Consider the following 18115-nt stretch of genomic DNA (forward strand, 5'->3'; position numbering starts at 1 on the left):
TATGGGCCAATGGAGGTTGAATTCCTGTCCACGTCAGCTGACGACGACGTCATCACTCGTCTGTTCCGTGTCAAAAACGTGACAAGAGTCAGTCAGAGAGCATTTATACACACCTGCTTGAACACACACGCACACACACACAGGAGATGCTTTCAACATTATTAAACAACCGTCTCCCTTTTTCAATTTCCAGCTTGTCATTACATTGATGGGCATCTTCCTTTTCATCCTGCCGGGTTACTAAGGGGGACTTTGAGCATAATGCATGTCACATCCACAATGTGTGATATTCTAAATGGCTCTAATGTATATTCTCTCCCCCTTTTTATTTGTTCATAAAGCATGTCACACATTTTAAATCAAATACCTGACGTAGAGAATCAGGCAGAACTCATGAAATAGGCTACATGTCAATCCCAACTGAAGAAGATTACAGCTCTGTTGTCAAAGTACAGGGAGTACTGGTGTTGTCAAAGTCCCCCTTAGTATGCCGGCAGGAAGAAAAGGAAGATGCCCAGCAATGTTCCCTCCCTACCTCTGTGAAGAATAATAGAGACTTTGTTTGGTGTGCGTGTGCATGTGCATGCATGTGCTTGCTTGTGCGTATGCGTACTTGCCTTCATGTGTGTCTTAATTATCTCTGTCTGTCTGTCAGAACGGTAGAAAGAACAAAGTGTGTGTACAATACTGTGTGTGGGTGTGTAAATGAGTAGGTGTGTTGCATCACTGTCAACCAGATTGGCACTTCCATGCGAGGCCTGTCCCTGCTGGTAGGCTGTGTGACAGGAGGTGCCCATAACCACCCTCAGAGTGGCATCCTCCTTTCCCCAATCTACCCCTCCTGTCATCCCTCCCCACCTACACTACCTCTCTCTTCCACACTGCACTGTCAAACAGCACCTCACACAACCCGGAACAATGAAACCCACAGATATCATAGTGTGGTGAAATTATGTGTTTGTGTGAAACGAGGGTGTGTGCATGTGTTTGTGTGTGAGAGAGAAATAGGTCCATAGAGAATCTGAAAATCCCACTTCCATGATTGTAACTTCTCCTTGCATCCTATTTGTTTGCGTTAGTCCAATCTGCATGACTTACAGTGCATCCCTAGCTCCTTGCGTGTAGGGCTGGAGGCTGTTATATCTGTCACGTGTGCCCCTGCAGCAGCAGTGATATTAATGCAGGTGCTAGTATGGGCTATAGCTCTGAGCACACAGGGACATCTCCCTTTCCCATCCCAGGTCCCAGTCTCACCAGCAGACTATAAATCTCACACACACTTATTGACACACATGAACTAGCAACACGCAGGCAGGAGCTCATGCACATACACACACATTCAGGTCTCATAAGCTTCATGTTTTCTTTCTGTCCTTAGCTCCAGGAGGGCCAGCTGGTGGTGTGTCAGTTCCAGTTCCTGCGCTGGTCAGCCTACCGCGACGTGCCCGACTCCAAGAAGGCCTTCCTCAGCCTGCTGGCTCATGTGCACAAGTGGCAGAGGGAGTGTGGAGATGGCCGCACCGTTGTCCACTGCCTGTGAGTTTTCCTGACAATCTGACACACACACACAAGTGAAACACATGCACGAACGCAATCACTGACACACAAGCACACACACAGACACAGACATACACAGGTAGCCTAGTGGTTAGAGCATTGGGCTAGTAACCGAAAGGTTGCTGGATCGAATCCCCGAAATGACAAGGTAAAAATCTGTCATTCTGCCCCTGAGCAAGGCAGTTAACCCACTGTTCCCCGGTAGGCCGCCGTTGTAAATAAAAATTTGTTCTTAAATGACTTGCCTAGTTAAATAAAGGTAAAAATTACACAAACATACACACACAGAAGCAGTACTCCAAGCATAGTTCATCACAGACTGGAGGTCAGCTTGGCCTTCACCTAATCAAACACCAGCCATCAACATAGCTAACACCCAATCACAGACAATGAAGTAGGCGTTACCTCTTGATAAACACCAGTTCATAATGCTCAAAGCCAATCAGGTACCAGCCTTCAGGAACGCACCTGCCCAATCAACAACTACAGACCAACAACTACAGACCAACCCTCAGGACATACACCAATCAGTGTAAGAGGTGGTTTGAGCAGTAAGCATGACGCCACATGGCTTCTTGGCTGCATTGCACTGTACTCTCCTCAGGACCTGACTGAATATGGAGCCTTATGCACATTGCTGAACCATGACACGTGCGCCTCCACCACCACAGTCCAAAAACACATCACTCAGTCCTGTCACACAGCATTACCCACTGCAACCGGGAAAGAGATTATGGCGATGAAATCAATTATGGCTTAATACAGAATGTGCCGGCTCTCACGATAGTAAATTCCAGGCTGCCAAACTGCTGACGCCGATTGATTACCTTAATATTGCCCATATTGGCTGCCGTGGCGACTGGGCGCCTGCCTTCCCAGGGTGCATGTCAGGAATGAGAATGCGGCCTCGCCTCCTTTGTTTATTAATGTTCCTTTAGCTTATGATGATAACCCAGACCATCTAGCGCCACAAAATGCCACACACAACAAGCTTACTGGACCCTGTCCTCGCATTTCAAGGCCTCGTCGAGACAATGACTTATCAGTGACTGCTCAGATAATCCCTACCATTTTGTTGCTGAGCTGTTGTAGTGCTACTGCAAATGTACATTTTCCCAGAGGTGTTCACATTCATAATGTAAGTAACCTAATTTATGTTCATCTAAATGCCTCTGTCAAAACAACAGCTATTCTCAGCAGTAAGCAATGTGCCTATGAACCTAAGTTATACTGTTAGCACTGAAACGTTTTGCCCTAGTAAGAAGCCCACTGTGAGTAGTTCACCCTGCACAATCAGCTGTACAGTTGTAGCAATATATGGTTATAACATCTACAGAAGAGTCAGGAATGCCAACGGAGGAGGTATTGCTGTTTATATTCAGAGTCATATTCCTGTAATGCTTAGAGGATCTCATATCAAATGCTGTTGAAGTAATGTGGCTAAATGTTCACCTGCCTCACCTAAAGCCTATTCTTGTGGGAAGTTTCTATAGACCACCAAGTGCTAACAGTCAGTATCTGGATGATATGTGTGAAATGCTTGATAATGTAGGTGACATCAATAGGGGTATGTTCTGGGTGACCTAAATATTGACTGGCTTCCATCAAACTCAAGAAAAAGCTTCACACTGTAACCAGTGTCTGCAAACTGGTTCAGGTTATCAGTCAACCTACCAGGGTATTTACAAACAAAACAGGAACTAAATCATACACTTGTATTGACCACATCTTTACTAATGCTGCAGAAATTTGCTCGTAAGCAGTATCCAAACCCATCCGATGTAGTGATCATAATACAGTATATCCATATCTAGGGAAAAACAAAGTTCCAAAGACTGGACCTAAAAAAGTGTATGTGATCATACAAGAGGTTTAGCAATGTTGAAGATGTGAAAAATATTTGTTGGTCTGATGTGTGTAATGAGGAATATCATGATGCTGCACGAAATTGCTTCTTCCTGTTACTGACAAGCATGCAACCATAAAGAAATTGACTGTTAAAAATTCCAAATCCCCATGGAAAGATGATTCATTGAAACACTGTATGGCTCAGAGGAATGAGGCTAAGGGAATAGCAAATAAGTCTGGCAACACAGCAGATTGGCAAACATAGAGTAGCTGAAAGTTTATCATAAATCCTTCTCCCCTGAATTCTGCAAATTACAAAAAGTACAAGAACAAATTTGTGACTAGTTTCAGGCAACTAGGCGTATGTTGCTGGTCACTACTTCACAGGAGAGGCATTTGAACATAAGCTTTTTATTTAAAATGTTTTTGTGCAGAAATGCCTTCTGGAACATGTGAACTTTCATGTGCCTTAATAAGAAACTTGTATGCAATCTGTAAATATGTATAAAATTGTTAAATTATAAACCTAGTTGATTTAGCCACAGAAAAAGTAAGCAACCTTACCGCTAGCCATGTTTGGCTGAGATAATGAGTGGGCTACACATGCCGAGAGAAATTCGTATTGGTCTGCCATGTAGCACACTTCTGTCTATTTGTGCTGGTTAGTATGTGTAGCTAATCCTGTCTAACGCAGCTTTTTATGTATGTATATCTATATATATATATATATCATATTAGATCTGCAGAAGTGTTGCTCTCCACTTTCTGGAGGCCCATATTTTGAAATCAGCAGAATTAGAGTATGATAGCTAAGGAGATAGAGAAATCTCCACATTGCATCTTCAAACTAAGGGCAACCATGGCATCCGTGACAGAGAGGAAGAAGCGTCCATCCATGTGTATGGGTAAGATATTCTAGAGAGCTACATTTTCAGAAATTACAAGTTTCTAATTTTGTCAGAAAGTAATTTGCATTTCAGGTTAGAGTACTGTTAGCTAGCTTGCTAGCAAATGTTACATGTATGATCTGTGTAGTAATATTATTCGTATCTCAGAGTCATTTGCTTTGATAGTTATAGCCTAATGTTAGCTATCTAACATTGAACCTGGTTGGTTAGCTACCTCCAGATTCATACAAGGTAGGAAGGTCATGAGTTGGGATTATGGTTCAGTGATTAGCTAGCTAGCTACATGTCATAACAATCGACTCCACAATGCAAGTATCCATTTCAATAGAATGTTAATGATGTCACTGCGACAACTGTTGTTTGACATAGCCAGAGGGAATTTACCAGCTATCTACTCCGATTTCAGAGCACTCTCGTCTGAGTGTGCCAGAGCACAGAATAACTGACAAATTTATGAACGCTCAACACCCGTTGAATATGGTCAGTAAACGTTGGCAAAAAAGCGTAAATTGTTACCAGCAGCACAGTTGCAGTCACCAACCCTCTGGATAACAAAAAAAACAACATTTTAACCAGCTCTGCTAGGGCGAGTAAAATGGACTAGGCAAGTCAGTTAAGAACAAATCTTATTTACAATGACGTCCTACCAGGGAACAGTGGGTAAACTGCCTTGTTCAGAGGCAGAACGACAGACCTTGTTAGCTCGGGGATTCTGGCCCAACACTCTAACCACTAACACACCTGCCGCTCCTTCTTCCTTTAAAAGTTGCATCATACTGCAGCACACATTGCAGTCTGCCGCAGAATTGTATGGCACTTTATTTAATTGTCAGCCATTGTTACCATTAATGCTAGTTAGTGCTAGTTTAACCACCAGAGGGCATCTTGGAGAAGCATTTGATAGCCTTCAATATTGGCTGTACTAGAGAATTTAAAACCTTTTTTTGTAAGAACATAGTATATGGGATTGATTTTAAGGGATTTAGCCTAATTCATTTGATTAATATTATGGTGTTTCTAATCTAAGAAAAACAAAACCCTCAGGGTTTCTGTTAGGATGAAACAAAAAATATAGCGCTGTACAACGTGACGGTCGGGAGTAGGCTACAGTACTAAGAGCATAACATTTCCACATCCTAATTGTAGTCTAACCAATAGATAACCGGAGATTCAGTGAAAATAAAAATGTCATTTGTTTATTAGATCAGTCCCCATGCTTGTGCGAAACGGTGCTGAAGTACTTGACCACCGCTGGAAGCTGCAGTGGAGCGGGTTGAGAGCTTCAAGTTCCTCGGTGTGACTTAAAATGGTCCACACACACTCTCACAGTCACCTCAGGAGGTTGAAATGTTTAACATGGGCTGGTAAATCCTCAAAAGTTATACAGCTGTACCATTGAGAGCATCTTGACTGGCTGATTACTGCTTGCTATGGAAATAGCACCACCCTAAATCGCATGGCACTACAGAGGGTGGTGTGGACAGCCCAGTACATCACTGGGACCGAGCTCCCTGCCATCCAGGACCTCTATATCAGGCAGCGTGAAAGGAAGGCTCAGAGAATCGTTAAAGACTCCAGCCACCCAAGCCATAGAGACTGTTCTCTCTGCTTCTGTACGTGGTACCGGTGCATCAAGTCTGAATCCAACAGACTCCTGAACAGCTTCTATCCCCAAGCCATTAGACTGCTAAATAGGTAACTAAATAGCTAACAAAATGGCTACATGGATTATCTGAATTGACCCTTTTATTTTATTTTTGCACTGCACACTCACAGGGCCTTACACACTCATGCACACCGACACTTCAAAACACGTACAAACACTCACTTCATCATTTGCTCACACACACATAATATGCACATGCAACTCTGTTTATCATATATCCTGATGCCTAGTCATCTTACCCCTAAAGTGACATACAGTGGGGCAAAAAGGTATTTAGTCAGCCACCAATTGTGTAAGTTCTCCCACTTAAAAAGATGAGAGGCCTGTAATTTTCATCATAGGTACACTTCAACTAAGACAGACAAAATGAGAAAAAAAAATGCAGAAAATCACATTGTAGGATTTTTAATGAATTTACTTGCAAATTATGGTGGAAAAAAAGTATTTGGTCAATAACAAAAGTTTATCTCAAAACTTTGTCATTGCCAACAAAGGGTATATAACAGAGGTCAAATGTTTTCTGTAAGTCTTCACAAGGTTTTCACACACTGTTGCTGGTATTTTGGCCCATTCCTCCATGCAGATCTCCTCTAGAGCAGTGATGTTTTGGGGCTGTTGCTGGGCAATACGGACTTTCAACTCCCTCCAAATATTTTCTATGGGGTTGAGATCTGGAGACTGGCTAGGCCACTCCAGGACCTTGAAATGCTTCTTACGAAGCCACTCCTTCGTTGCCCGGGCGGTGTGTTTGGCATTATTGTCATGCTGAAAGACCCAGCCACGTTTCATCTTCAATGCCCTTGCTGATGGAAGGAGGTTTTCACTCAAAATCTCACGATACATGGCCCCGTTCATTCTTTCCTTTACACGGATCAGTCGTCCTGGTCCCTTTGCAGAAAAACAGCCCCAAAGCATGATGTTTCCACCCCCATGCTTCACAGTAGGTATGGTGTTCTTTGGATGCAACTCAGCATTCTTTGTTTTCCAAACACGACGAGTTGAGTTTTTACCAAATGTTCTATTTTGGTTTCATCTGACCATATGACATTCTCCCAATCTTCTTCTGGATCATCCAAATGCTCTCTAGCAAACTTCAGATGGGCTTGGACATGTCTGGCACTGCAGGATTTGAGTCCCTGGCGGCGTAGTGTGTTACTGATGGTAGGCTTTGTTACTTTGGTCCCAACTCTCTGCAGGTCATTCACTAGGTCCCCCCGTGTGGTTCTGGGATTTTTGCTCACCGTTGTTGTGATCCTTTTGACCCCACGGGGTGAGATCTTGCATGGAGCCCCAGATCGAGGGAGATTATCAGTGGTCTTGTATGTCTTCCATTTCCTAATAATTGCTCCCACAGTTGATTTCTTCAAACCAAGCTGCTTAACCAATTGCAGATTCAGTCTTCCCAGCCTGGTGCAGGTCTACAATTTTGTTTCTGGTGTCCTTTGACAGCTCTTTGGTCTTGGCCATAGTGGAGTTTGGAGTGTGACTGTGAGAGCCAGAAATCTTGCTTGTTTGTAGGTGACCAAATACTTATTTTCCACCATAATTTGCAAATAAATTCATTAAAAATCCTACAATGTGATTTTCAGGATTGTTTTTTCTCATTTTGTCTGTCATAGTTGAAGTGTACCTGTGATGAAAATTACAGGCCTCTCTCATCTTTTTAAGTGGGATAACTTGCATAATTGGTGGCTGACTAAATACTTTTTTGCCCCACTCTATCGCTCCAGTATTCCTGCACATTGTTAATTTGGTACTGGAACTGACTGACCCTGTAGATAGTATGCTTACTTTCTCGTGTTCTTCTTATTTCTTATTTTTCACGTGTTTTTGTTCTACCTTGTGTTATTTTTAGGATTGCATTGTTATTGATTACTGTATTGTTGGGTTTAGCGCTTGCAAGAAAATATTTCACTGTACTTGTGCACGTGAAATTAAAACTTGAAACTTAAATGGGGGGATGCGTGTGGGCCTATTCCAGTATGAAATGCAGTACTTTGAAATGCGAATCCTTGAATCAATGCTGCTGCTCTTATAGTAGAGTCACAATCATGTGTGGAACAGAAATTAATACACTCTTGGTATTTTTTTAGATTTATCATAAGTTTTTGACATGGTTGATCATGAAGTACTACTTTCTAAATTGCATTATCATGGTTTTCATGATTATACACTACATGACCTAAAGTGTGTGGACATCTTCTTGTTGAACATCTCATTCCAAAATCATGGGCATTAATATGGAGTTGGTCACCACCTTTGTTACAACAGCCTTGACTCTTCTGGTAAGGCTTTCCATTAGATGTTGGAACATTGCTGCGGGAACTTGCTTCCATTGAGCCACAGAATGAGTGAGGTCGGGCACTTATGTTGGGCGATGAAGCCTGGCTCGCAGTCTGCATTCCAATTCATCCCAAAGGTGTTCGATGGGGTTGAGGTCAGGGCTCTGTGCAGGCCAGTCAAGTTCTTCCACACCAATCTCGACAAACCATTTCTCTATGGACCTCGCTTTGTGCATGGGGGCATTGTTTTGTCCCCAAACTGTTTCCACAAAGTTGTAAGCACAAAATCGTCTAGAATGTAATTTTATGATATAACGATGTCCCTTCACCGTACTGTGTGCGGCTGCTTGGCCATGGAAAGCCATTTCATAAGCTCCCGACGAACAGTTATTGTGCTGACGTTGCTTCCAGAGGCAGTTTGGAACTTGGTAGTGAGTGTTGCAACTGAGGACAGACGATTTTTACGCGGTCCCGTTCTGTGAACTAACACTTTGCTGCTGAGCTGTTGTTACTCCTAGAAGTTTTCACTTCACAATAACAACACTTACAGTTGACCGGGGCAGCTGACTTCTTGGAAGGTGGCATCCTATGATGGTGCTACGTTGAAAGTCACTGAGCTCTTCAGTAAGCCAATGTTTGTCTATGGATTTTATACACCTGTCAGCAGCGGGTGGGGCTGAAATGGCCAAATCCACTCATTTGAAGGGGTGTCCAAATACTTGTATATATAGTGTACATATAATTGGCTATATAGTTGTGTTTTTGATAGAGAACAGTCTGTTTATGCAAACAGCTCTGCAACTACCAAGGCTAAGATATCCTGTGGTGTGCCACAGGGTTTGTTATTCCTAATCTATATCAATGCCCTTGCTGCTGTGTCTTCTACTGTACATATAATGTACATATAATTGGCTATATAGTTATGTTTTTTATAGAGAACAGTCTGTTTATGCAAACAGCTCTGCATCTACCAAGGCTAAGATATCCTGTGGTGTGCCACAGGGTTAGTTATTCCTAATCTATATCAATGCCCTTGCTGCTGTGTCTTCTACTGTACATCCTATTTTCTTTGCTGACGATACCAATTTGATTTTATCACACTCATTTTGATTCACTTATCAATAAAGCCAACTCAGGCATGGCCAAATTTTCTGAACAAATTATATTTAAATGTTTAAAAAAATCCTACTTTATTGTATTCACTAGTAAGAATAAGAAATTAGCCAGAATCCCATTTGGTGGGAATGAAATGGAACAAGTCAGTTCCAGAGTTTTAATTGATGAAAAGTTGTCCTGGAAAGATCGTATTCAATTTGTCTGCAGCAAAGTGATGAAATCTGTTGGTATCATCGGAAAGATTAGTGGTTTGGTTCATCAGGCAAGCTAACTCTATACCATAGCTTAATTTAAACATATCTCATTTACTGTAATATTGTCATTCTTGGTCAGGGAGTCTTGGTGGTTCCAAACTTCATCCATTTAAGGATAATAGAGGCCACTGTGTTCTTGAGGATCTTCAATGCTGCAGAAATGTTTTGGTACCCTTCCCCAGATCTGTGCCTCGACAAAATCATGTCTTGGAGCTCTATGGCTTGGTTTAGTTTTATTACTGTGGGACCTTATATAGACAGGAGTGTGCTTTTCCAGATCATGTCCAAGCAATTGAATTTACGACAGGTGGACTCCAATCAAGTTGTAGAAACATCTCAAGGATGATCAATGGACACAGAATGCACCTGAGCTCAATTTCTGAATACTTATGTAAATAAGGTATTTCTGTTCTTTTTTTAACAACACATGTTTTCGCTTTGTCATTATGGGTTATTGTGTGTAGATTGCTTTTAATTTTTATGTATTTATATATTTTAGATTAGGTTTGTAAAGTAGCAAAATGTAGAGAAAGCCATGGGGTTTGAATACTTTCTGAAGACATTTTGTCTGCAACAGTAAAGTACATAAATTACACTTTTAGCTCCAGTCAGTTTTAGAATGGGTAACTAGCAATTGCCTGGTGCTAAATATCTCAAAAACTCACAGCATCATTTTTGGAACAAATCACTCGCTCAACCCTAAACCTCATTTGGATCTATTATTGAATAATGTGGCTATTGAGCAAGTTGAATAGACTAAACTGCTGGGTGTCACCCTAGATAGCTTTCTATCATGGTCAAAACATATAGAAGAAATGGTTTCTAAAATGGGAAGAGGTCTGTCCATGATAAGGAATTGCTCTGCTTTCTTGATATCTCAGTCAACCAGACAGGTCCTACAGACCCTACTTTTGTCGCACCTGGACTGCTGTCCAATTGTGTGATCGGATGCGGCAAAGAAGTACATGGGAACATTTCACTTTGATGTACACAGAGGGCGAATGTCAATAACATGCATGTCAATCTCTCCTGGCTCAAAATTGAAGAGAAATTGACTGCATCACTATTGGTTGTTGTGCGATGTGTTGATCTGTTGAAGGTAGCGATCTGTCTGTTCAAGCAGTTGGCACACAGTTCGGACACTTATTGTTATCACACAAGACATGCAACCAAAGGTCTCTTCACAGTCCAGGATAGAGGCTGGGAAACACACAGTATTAAATAGAGGCATGAAATTAATGGAACTCTCTGCCACCCCAGGTAACTCAAACTTGCAATAAAACCAGATTTAAGAAGAAAAAAAAAGATAAAAAACCTTACGGGGATTGTGAAAAGAAGCACAGACATTTTTATGCATTTTGTATTGTATTATGTATGTGATACGTGGTTGGGATATGACTGTGATATGTGATTCTCGCCTGGCTATCTTAAGATGAATGCACTAGCTGTGGGCCACTCTGGATGGGAGCGTCTGCTGAATGGATAAATTGTAATGTAAATGTAGTGCTGCTATGTATATTTATGTATATTATGTATTTTATCTGTTATGTTTCCTGTTTGGACCCCAGGAAGAGTAGGGCAGCAGCTAATTGGAGATCCCAATGAATACAAAAATCCTAGCATCTTAACACTGAAGGTTGTGTTTCAACTCCTCCTTCTAACAACTCTTCCCTGTCTTATAGGAGCGGCGGTGGGCGCAGTGGGACATTCTGTGCCAGCACCATCCTGCTGGAGATGATCCAGTACCAGAACATGGTGGACATCTTCTACTCCGTCAAGACGCTCCGCAACTCCAAACCCAACATGGTGGAGTCACTGGTAGGTGCAGTGGGGCTGACCGGCTGCAATTTAGTTTTGCAGTATTTTAGCGATGACTATGAATGTGTCTGCCTTTGTTTAATCTGATTTGTATTACTATATCCAGTATTATCAATTATATTTGTATTCAATCAATTAGGAATTCCGTCCTGGGTTAAGCGCGACGTAAATGGAACGTCTACTTAATTATTTTCCGATAGAAAAACACCGTTCACCATGCACTGTAATTCACAACTTGATAAGATCTATTGATAAGAGCTAGGTAAATGAGTAATCCGTTTGGATAAGGTGATTGTAAATATAAATTAGACTTATTTTAGATCTATTTTATCTCATGATCGCCGGATACAAATGTGAAACCAGTCATATGACAGCAAAACTGAAGCATGTCAACATATAAACTTTCCCAGAGTAAAGTTTATGAAAGGCTGTGCCATTATGCAGAATTTAAATTGAATGTATGGCCTTTTAACTTTGCAGGGCACTTTCGAATGTCATAATTATAGGCTACCCCGACTTTCTCTGTCTCATGTTAAATTTCAGAATCGACTGTCAGTAGGCCTTAAACCACACATATTCAGCGACCAATAAAATGTTATTTCATTTGATTTACTGTTAGTTCCCTACAGTTGATATAGCCTATATTATTACATTTAATTACATTGTTTTGTTTACCTTCATTTACTTCCTCTGTAAATGCTTCACGGCCGTTCGGTTGTTGCTGAGGATCATTACTAACAGTTGATAATATTAAAAAAAGACATGTAGGCAGTTTGAACCCGACACATGGCGCAATACTTGGCCTTGTTCTAGGGTTAATGCAGGCAACAGATGATATTCTCCCTATTTTAATTATATGTACACTAATCTTCCAACATTACCATGGGTTGAAGAACTGAATGTGGCAATTTTCAGAATGAATCAAACCACTGTTTTCTTTTTTTCGTGCATAAAGGCTCTCCAAACCTGGTTTTATGATTCATAAATACTTTCCTAAACCTAAATAATCTACAAGATCAGTGTATTTTTTTTATCTACCAATTGCTGCTGAAATGGAGACGAATATGCAAATATTTAGAAGGCATTCTTTCATTGATCCCTCATATTCTGAACCTGTTTTTTATATATATTCTAGTCTGTCTACAAAATTCTAACTATACTGAACACAAATCTAAATGCAACATACATATGTACCATACGCATAAATTCAATTTTTCTCGAAAATGTTGTGCACAAATTTGTTTACGTTCCTGTTAGTGAGCATTTCTCTTTTGCCAAGATAATCCATCCACCTTAAAGGTGTGGCATATCAAGAATCTGATTAAACAGCACGATCATTACACATGTGCATCTTGTGCTGGGGACAATAAAAGGCCACTCGAAAATGTGCCGTTTTGTCACACAGCACAATGCCACAGATGTCTCAAGTTTTGAGGGAGAGTGCAATTGGCATGCTGACTGCAGGAACGTCCACCAGAGCTGTTGCCAGAGAATTTAATGTTAATATATGTACCATTAGCCGCCTCCAACGTCATTTTAGAGAATTTGGCAGTACGTCCAACTGCCTCACAATAGCAGACCATGTGTAACCACGGCAGCCCAGGACCTCCACATCCGGCTTCTTTATGTGTGGGATCGTCTGAGACCAGCCATCCGGACAGCTGCTGAAACTGAGGAGTATTTCTGTCTGTAATAAAGCCCTTTTGTGGGGAAAAACGTATTCTGATTAGCTGGGCCTGGCTCCCCAGTGGGTGGGCCTGGCTCCCAAGTGGGTGGGCCTACGCCCATCCATGGCTGCGCCCCTGCCCAGTCATGTGAAATCCATAGATTAGGGTCCCAGGAATGTATTTAAATTGACCGATTTCCTTATGAGCTGTAACTCAGTAAAATCTTTGAAATTGTTGCATGTTGCGTTTATACATTTTTTTGTTCCGCATAAAAGGAGCACCGTATTTAACGGGATGATTTAAGATACTGTAAATGTACTGAAAGCCCTATTGAATGAAAACTTGATGAGAAAATCTGTTGGCCAGCAAGTGGGAGGGTTTTCAGCAATTGAATTACATTTATTCAGTGTGCAAGGTAGCCACACATGCAGAGCGCGTTACTTGAATGAAAAAGGTAAGTCAGAATACCAAATAGTGCGAAGTGGTTGGGAAAGGCATCGGGATCGGGCCCAAGATTAAATTAAATTTCAATTCAAGACTTAAAAAGTTACCATTATTGAAGCTTTTTCAATTGTTAAGTTCCTGAGTTGGAGTTGAAATGGATTTGAGCCTAACCCTACATATCACTACCATTGCTGGTTTATGTAACTAATGCATGTATGTGTGTTTTCTGCAGGACCAGTACCGATTCTGCTATGACCTTATCCTGGAGTACTTGGACTGCATAGAAGATAGCATGAGATAGCAATGTTCCGTAGCTGGTGCATCTCGTGGGCTGTGACCGCTGACTGGGTTACATACCCTGTGACCCCCTCAACATTTACTTTATTGTTTGGATTAATGGGCCTAAACTGTTGTGAAGGACAACCATAGAAAAAAATAAAAAAGGGGTAAGTGCTCCTCACTTTTAACCCTTAAATGTATAGCTGTGGTTTTGTTCATTTTATTGTTGACGTTGTTGTTTTCATTTCTGATACTTTCAGCTTCGTTTTTGTGCGTTTTTGGTCTTTGCCTCTACTGGAACTTTTGTGCGAAATGTTTTATTGTCGTCAATGATGGAGAAACATGAGAGAGTACAAAGTACCTGTGGAGAGGTCGCCCTGCCTTTCATAATTTTCTTCAAACATGAATGGCCTGGACAGTTTGTCTTGCTAAAAACAGAATTTGACTCTCTGCATGAAAGTGTTCCAGGTTTCTCCAAGAGCCACAGCAACTGCAGTGTACTGTGGTGAATACAAGATATCTCTACCACAAACTGCCTTACCGTTCCCTAACACTGGGGAATATATAGTACAACTCAATGGAAGGATTTCAATGGGCTACATGAACAACAATGCTTTGTGTAACACATATGGCAGTGCTATGATAAATAGATGAGTCATTGAGACATAGGAGGATGAAGTACAATTTGATGTGTTTGCCGCTTTTTGTGATGGGCCATCCTGGTATGTCATAAGACTGATCCAATTCCCATCAAAAGGGATGCCTAACCTGTCACTTAATTTAATCGTGCCAATCCCACAGACTGACTTGAATCCTGTCTTCCACGTGTTATACTCCTTCACGTTGATACATGTATAGTGCATTCTGAAAGTATTCAGACCCCTTGACTTTTTCCACATTTTATTCTGTTACAGCCTTATTCTAACATGGATTACATAATTTTCCCCCTCATCAATCTACACACAATACCCCATAATGACAAAGCAAAAACAGTAAAAAAAATATTTTTGCCAAACGGAAATACCTTATTTACAGACCCTTTGCTAACATCCTTGGGATGTTTCTACAACTTCATTGGAGTCCACCGGTGGTAAATTCAATTGATTAGACATGATTTCCAAAGGCACACACCTGTCTATATAAGGTCCCACAGTTGACAGTGCATTACAGAGCAAAAACCAAGCCATGAGATCGAAGGATTTGTCCGTACAGCTCGCAGACAGGATTGTGTCGAGGCATAGATCTGGGGAAGGGTACCAAAACATTTATGGTCATCATTCTTAAATGGAAGAAGTTTGGAACCATCAAGACTTTTCCTAGGGCTGGCTGCCCAAACGGGGGAGAAGGGCCTTAGTCTGGGAGGTGACCAAGAACCCAATGGTCACTCTGACAGAGCTCCAGAGTTCCTCTGTGGAGATGGGAGAACCTTCCAGAAGGACAACCATCTCTGCAGCTTTCCACCAATCGGGCATCTATGGTAGAGTGGCCAGACGGAAGCCACTCCTCAGTAAAAGGCACATGACAGCCCGCTTGGAGTTTTTCAAAGGCACCTAAAGACTCTCAGGCCCTGAGAAACAAGATTATCTTGTCTAATGAAACCAAGATTGAACTCTTTGACCTGAATGCAAAGCGTAGCATCTGGGGGTAACCTGGCACCATCCCGGTGAAGCATGGTGGTGGCAACATAATGCCGTGGGGATGTTTTTCAGTGGCAGGTACTGGGACACTAGTCAGGATCGCGGGAAAGATTAACAGAGCAAAGTACAGAGATTCTTGATGAAATCCTGCTCCAGAGCGTTCACCTCAGACTGGGGTGAAGGTTTAGCTTCCATCAGGACAACGACCCTAACCAAACAGCCAAGACAGCGCAGGAGTGGCTTCTGGGACAAGTCTCTTAATGTTCTTGAGTGGCCCAGCCAGAGCCTTGACTTGAACCCGATCGAACATCTCTGGAGACACCTGAAAATAGCTCTGCAGCTCTGACAGAGCTTGAGAGGCTCTGCAGAGTTGAATGGGAGAAACTCCCCAAATACAGGTGTGCCTAGCTTTTAGCTTCATACATAAGAAGACTCAAGGCTGTAGTCGCTGCATTAGGTGCTTCAACAAAGTACTGAGTAAAGGGTCTGAATACTTATGTAAATGTAATATTTCAGTGTTTTATTTGTAATCAATTTACAAAAATGTCTAAAACCTGTTTTTGCTTTGTCATTATGGTGTATTGTGTTTAGATTGGAGAGGGGGAGAAAACAAATGAATCCCTTTTAGAATAAGGCTGTAACAAAATGTGGAAAAAGTCAGGGGGTCTAAATACTTTCTGAAGGCACTGTATTGGTAAAGCCACTGTTCTAAATGCGGAGGTGTACAATATCATGATCCCCTTATGCAGTGGTCTTGAAAGCAGTGCAGTTGTACAGATAGATTTAAGAGGCCGAGTCATTAGAGAAATATGTACAGTATAAAACTGCCACTTTTTCTGTGACCACTTGTCTTTATGAGCAGTCCTTGTAGGACATCTATGTTCTCTATCATTTGATGTGGTTTGACTCCCAGATAGGAATCCCTAAAGGGAATACAATTGAAGAGATACTCAAATACATTTAAATATAAATTGGACCAAGCTTCATAAATGTGCTCTTACTTTTATGTACCAATGCGTATTTATCTACCATGTTAGTCAAGTCGATAAGTACTGTACGGTGTATGCCACACATCTAATTTGTCCAATATGTTTTACTGTGCTGGGGACTCCATTGATGTTCACACCATGCTCAGTAGTTATAATTAAATAAACGGGGGGAGTGGAAAACCTGGTTTTCCCCAATCTGGACCATGTTCCACAATATAGACTGGTGTAGCTAACCCAATAGACCCTGTCTGTATGAAAATACACAGCTCGTATATGCATGTTGGAATGTGTAGCCTATTATATGATCTGTCCTGAGACCCTGATCCCAAATTAAATGAAAAGTGCCCATAACCCATAGAACACTAACATGAAGCAAATCCCCATTTGGGATTTTAAATATATCATTTGGTGGCTAAATCAAGGGTCAGTAAACCAGTATTGCAGTCTCTACTAATGCCCACTAAGTGAGAACATAAGCAGTTTGCTTTTTCTGCAGATGATCTCAGGGTCTTACTGTGCTGTAATGGTGGTGCAAATGTCACTCCTATTGACCAGGAGTTCCTCCTCCTCTAAAAAGCCCTCTCCTGGGGACTGGGACCTTACAATGAGTGGCATTCGCCTCAACCACGGCAGCTAAGACAGACCCAGTCCCTGCTGGTTCTTAAATCTGTGGTCTGGTCAAAGCACCAGGATGGAGGAAGTAGAGAAAGAGACAGTATTCCAGACCCCAACAGGGTCTTAAAAATCTGACAGTTATGCATCTTTTTCATGCAAAACTGGATTAGAAAAATGTTAAGGTTTGCTAGTGCAGTGCTTCCTGGGTTCTGTTGGGCACTTCATGAACAAAAGGCAACATTGCTCGTCTTTGAAATCCCTGGAGTACAAAAGAAAGTGCCTGGACACTTACTTGAGGTTTGAGAGTATACGTGTACATATCGATGTATATTTACTGTATGTTCTGTGAATAATTCCTATCTGTTTGCCCAGAGTAATGATGTTCAGTAAGTGACCACAAAGCTGAATGTACTGTACATGACCATCATTCTACTTGGTTCAAACTTCTACTTGGTTCTTTTGTCCTGATCTTGTCTACATTCTGATTGTGCCCACATTTTGTGACCAGTGTAGACGATCAAAAGACACATTGTGAATCAGATCCTCCTGCCCACCTCAAGAGGTAGTCAGACACAATCTATCTGTAACAGAGAAACCATTTAAATCATAATTATTCATCAATCAAATGTATTTATGATGCCCTATTTACATCAGCCGATGTCACAAAGCGCTGTACAGAAACCCAGCCTAAAACCCCAAACAGCAAGCAATGCAGATATAGAAGCACGGTGGCTAGGAAAAACTCCCTAGAAAGGCCGGAACCTAGGAGGAAACCTAGAGAGGAACCAGGCTCTGAGGGGTGCCCATTCCTCTTCTGGCTGGGCCGGGTGGAGATTATAACAGAACATGGCCAAGATGTTCAAACGTTCATTGATGACCAGCACGGTCAGATAATAATAATCACAGTGGTTGGTCAGCAGGTCAGCACCTCAGGAAAAAATCTCAGTTGACTTTTCATAGCCGATCATTCAGAGTTAGAGACAGCAGGTGCGGTAGAGAGTGAGTCCAAAACAGAAGGACCAGGACAAGGTAGGA

The 18115-nt window shown here is 41.7% G+C and overlaps 1 protein-coding gene across 3 annotated transcripts in view; it reads left to right on the forward strand.

Annotated features, from left to right (window-relative positions):
* Positions 1-14037, forward strand: part of LOC139395256 (protein tyrosine phosphatase receptor type Ub) — a 343039-nt gene extending 329002 nt beyond the window's left edge. For all 3 annotated transcript variants that reach the window (XM_071142903.1, XM_071142905.1, XM_071142902.1), the window contains 4 exons: positions 1-87; positions 1379-1536; positions 11314-11449; positions 13793-14037. The exon at positions 1-87 is cut by the window's left edge and continues 39 nt beyond it. In XM_071142903.1, the coding sequence (XP_070999004.1) occupies positions 1-87; positions 1379-1536; positions 11314-11449; positions 13793-13861 (450 nt within the window). In that variant the 3' untranslated portion in view covers positions 13862-14037. The remainder of the gene's footprint in view (positions 88-1378; positions 1537-11313; positions 11450-13792) is intronic.
* The last annotated feature ends 4078 nt before the right edge of the window (positions 14038-18115 follow it).

This window comes from Oncorhynchus clarkii, chromosome 3 (genome assembly GCF_045791955.1).
Source record: "Oncorhynchus clarkii lewisi isolate Uvic-CL-2024 chromosome 3, UVic_Ocla_1.0, whole genome shotgun sequence".
Taxonomy (NCBI): Eukaryota; Metazoa; Chordata; class Actinopteri; order Salmoniformes; family Salmonidae; genus Oncorhynchus; species Oncorhynchus clarkii.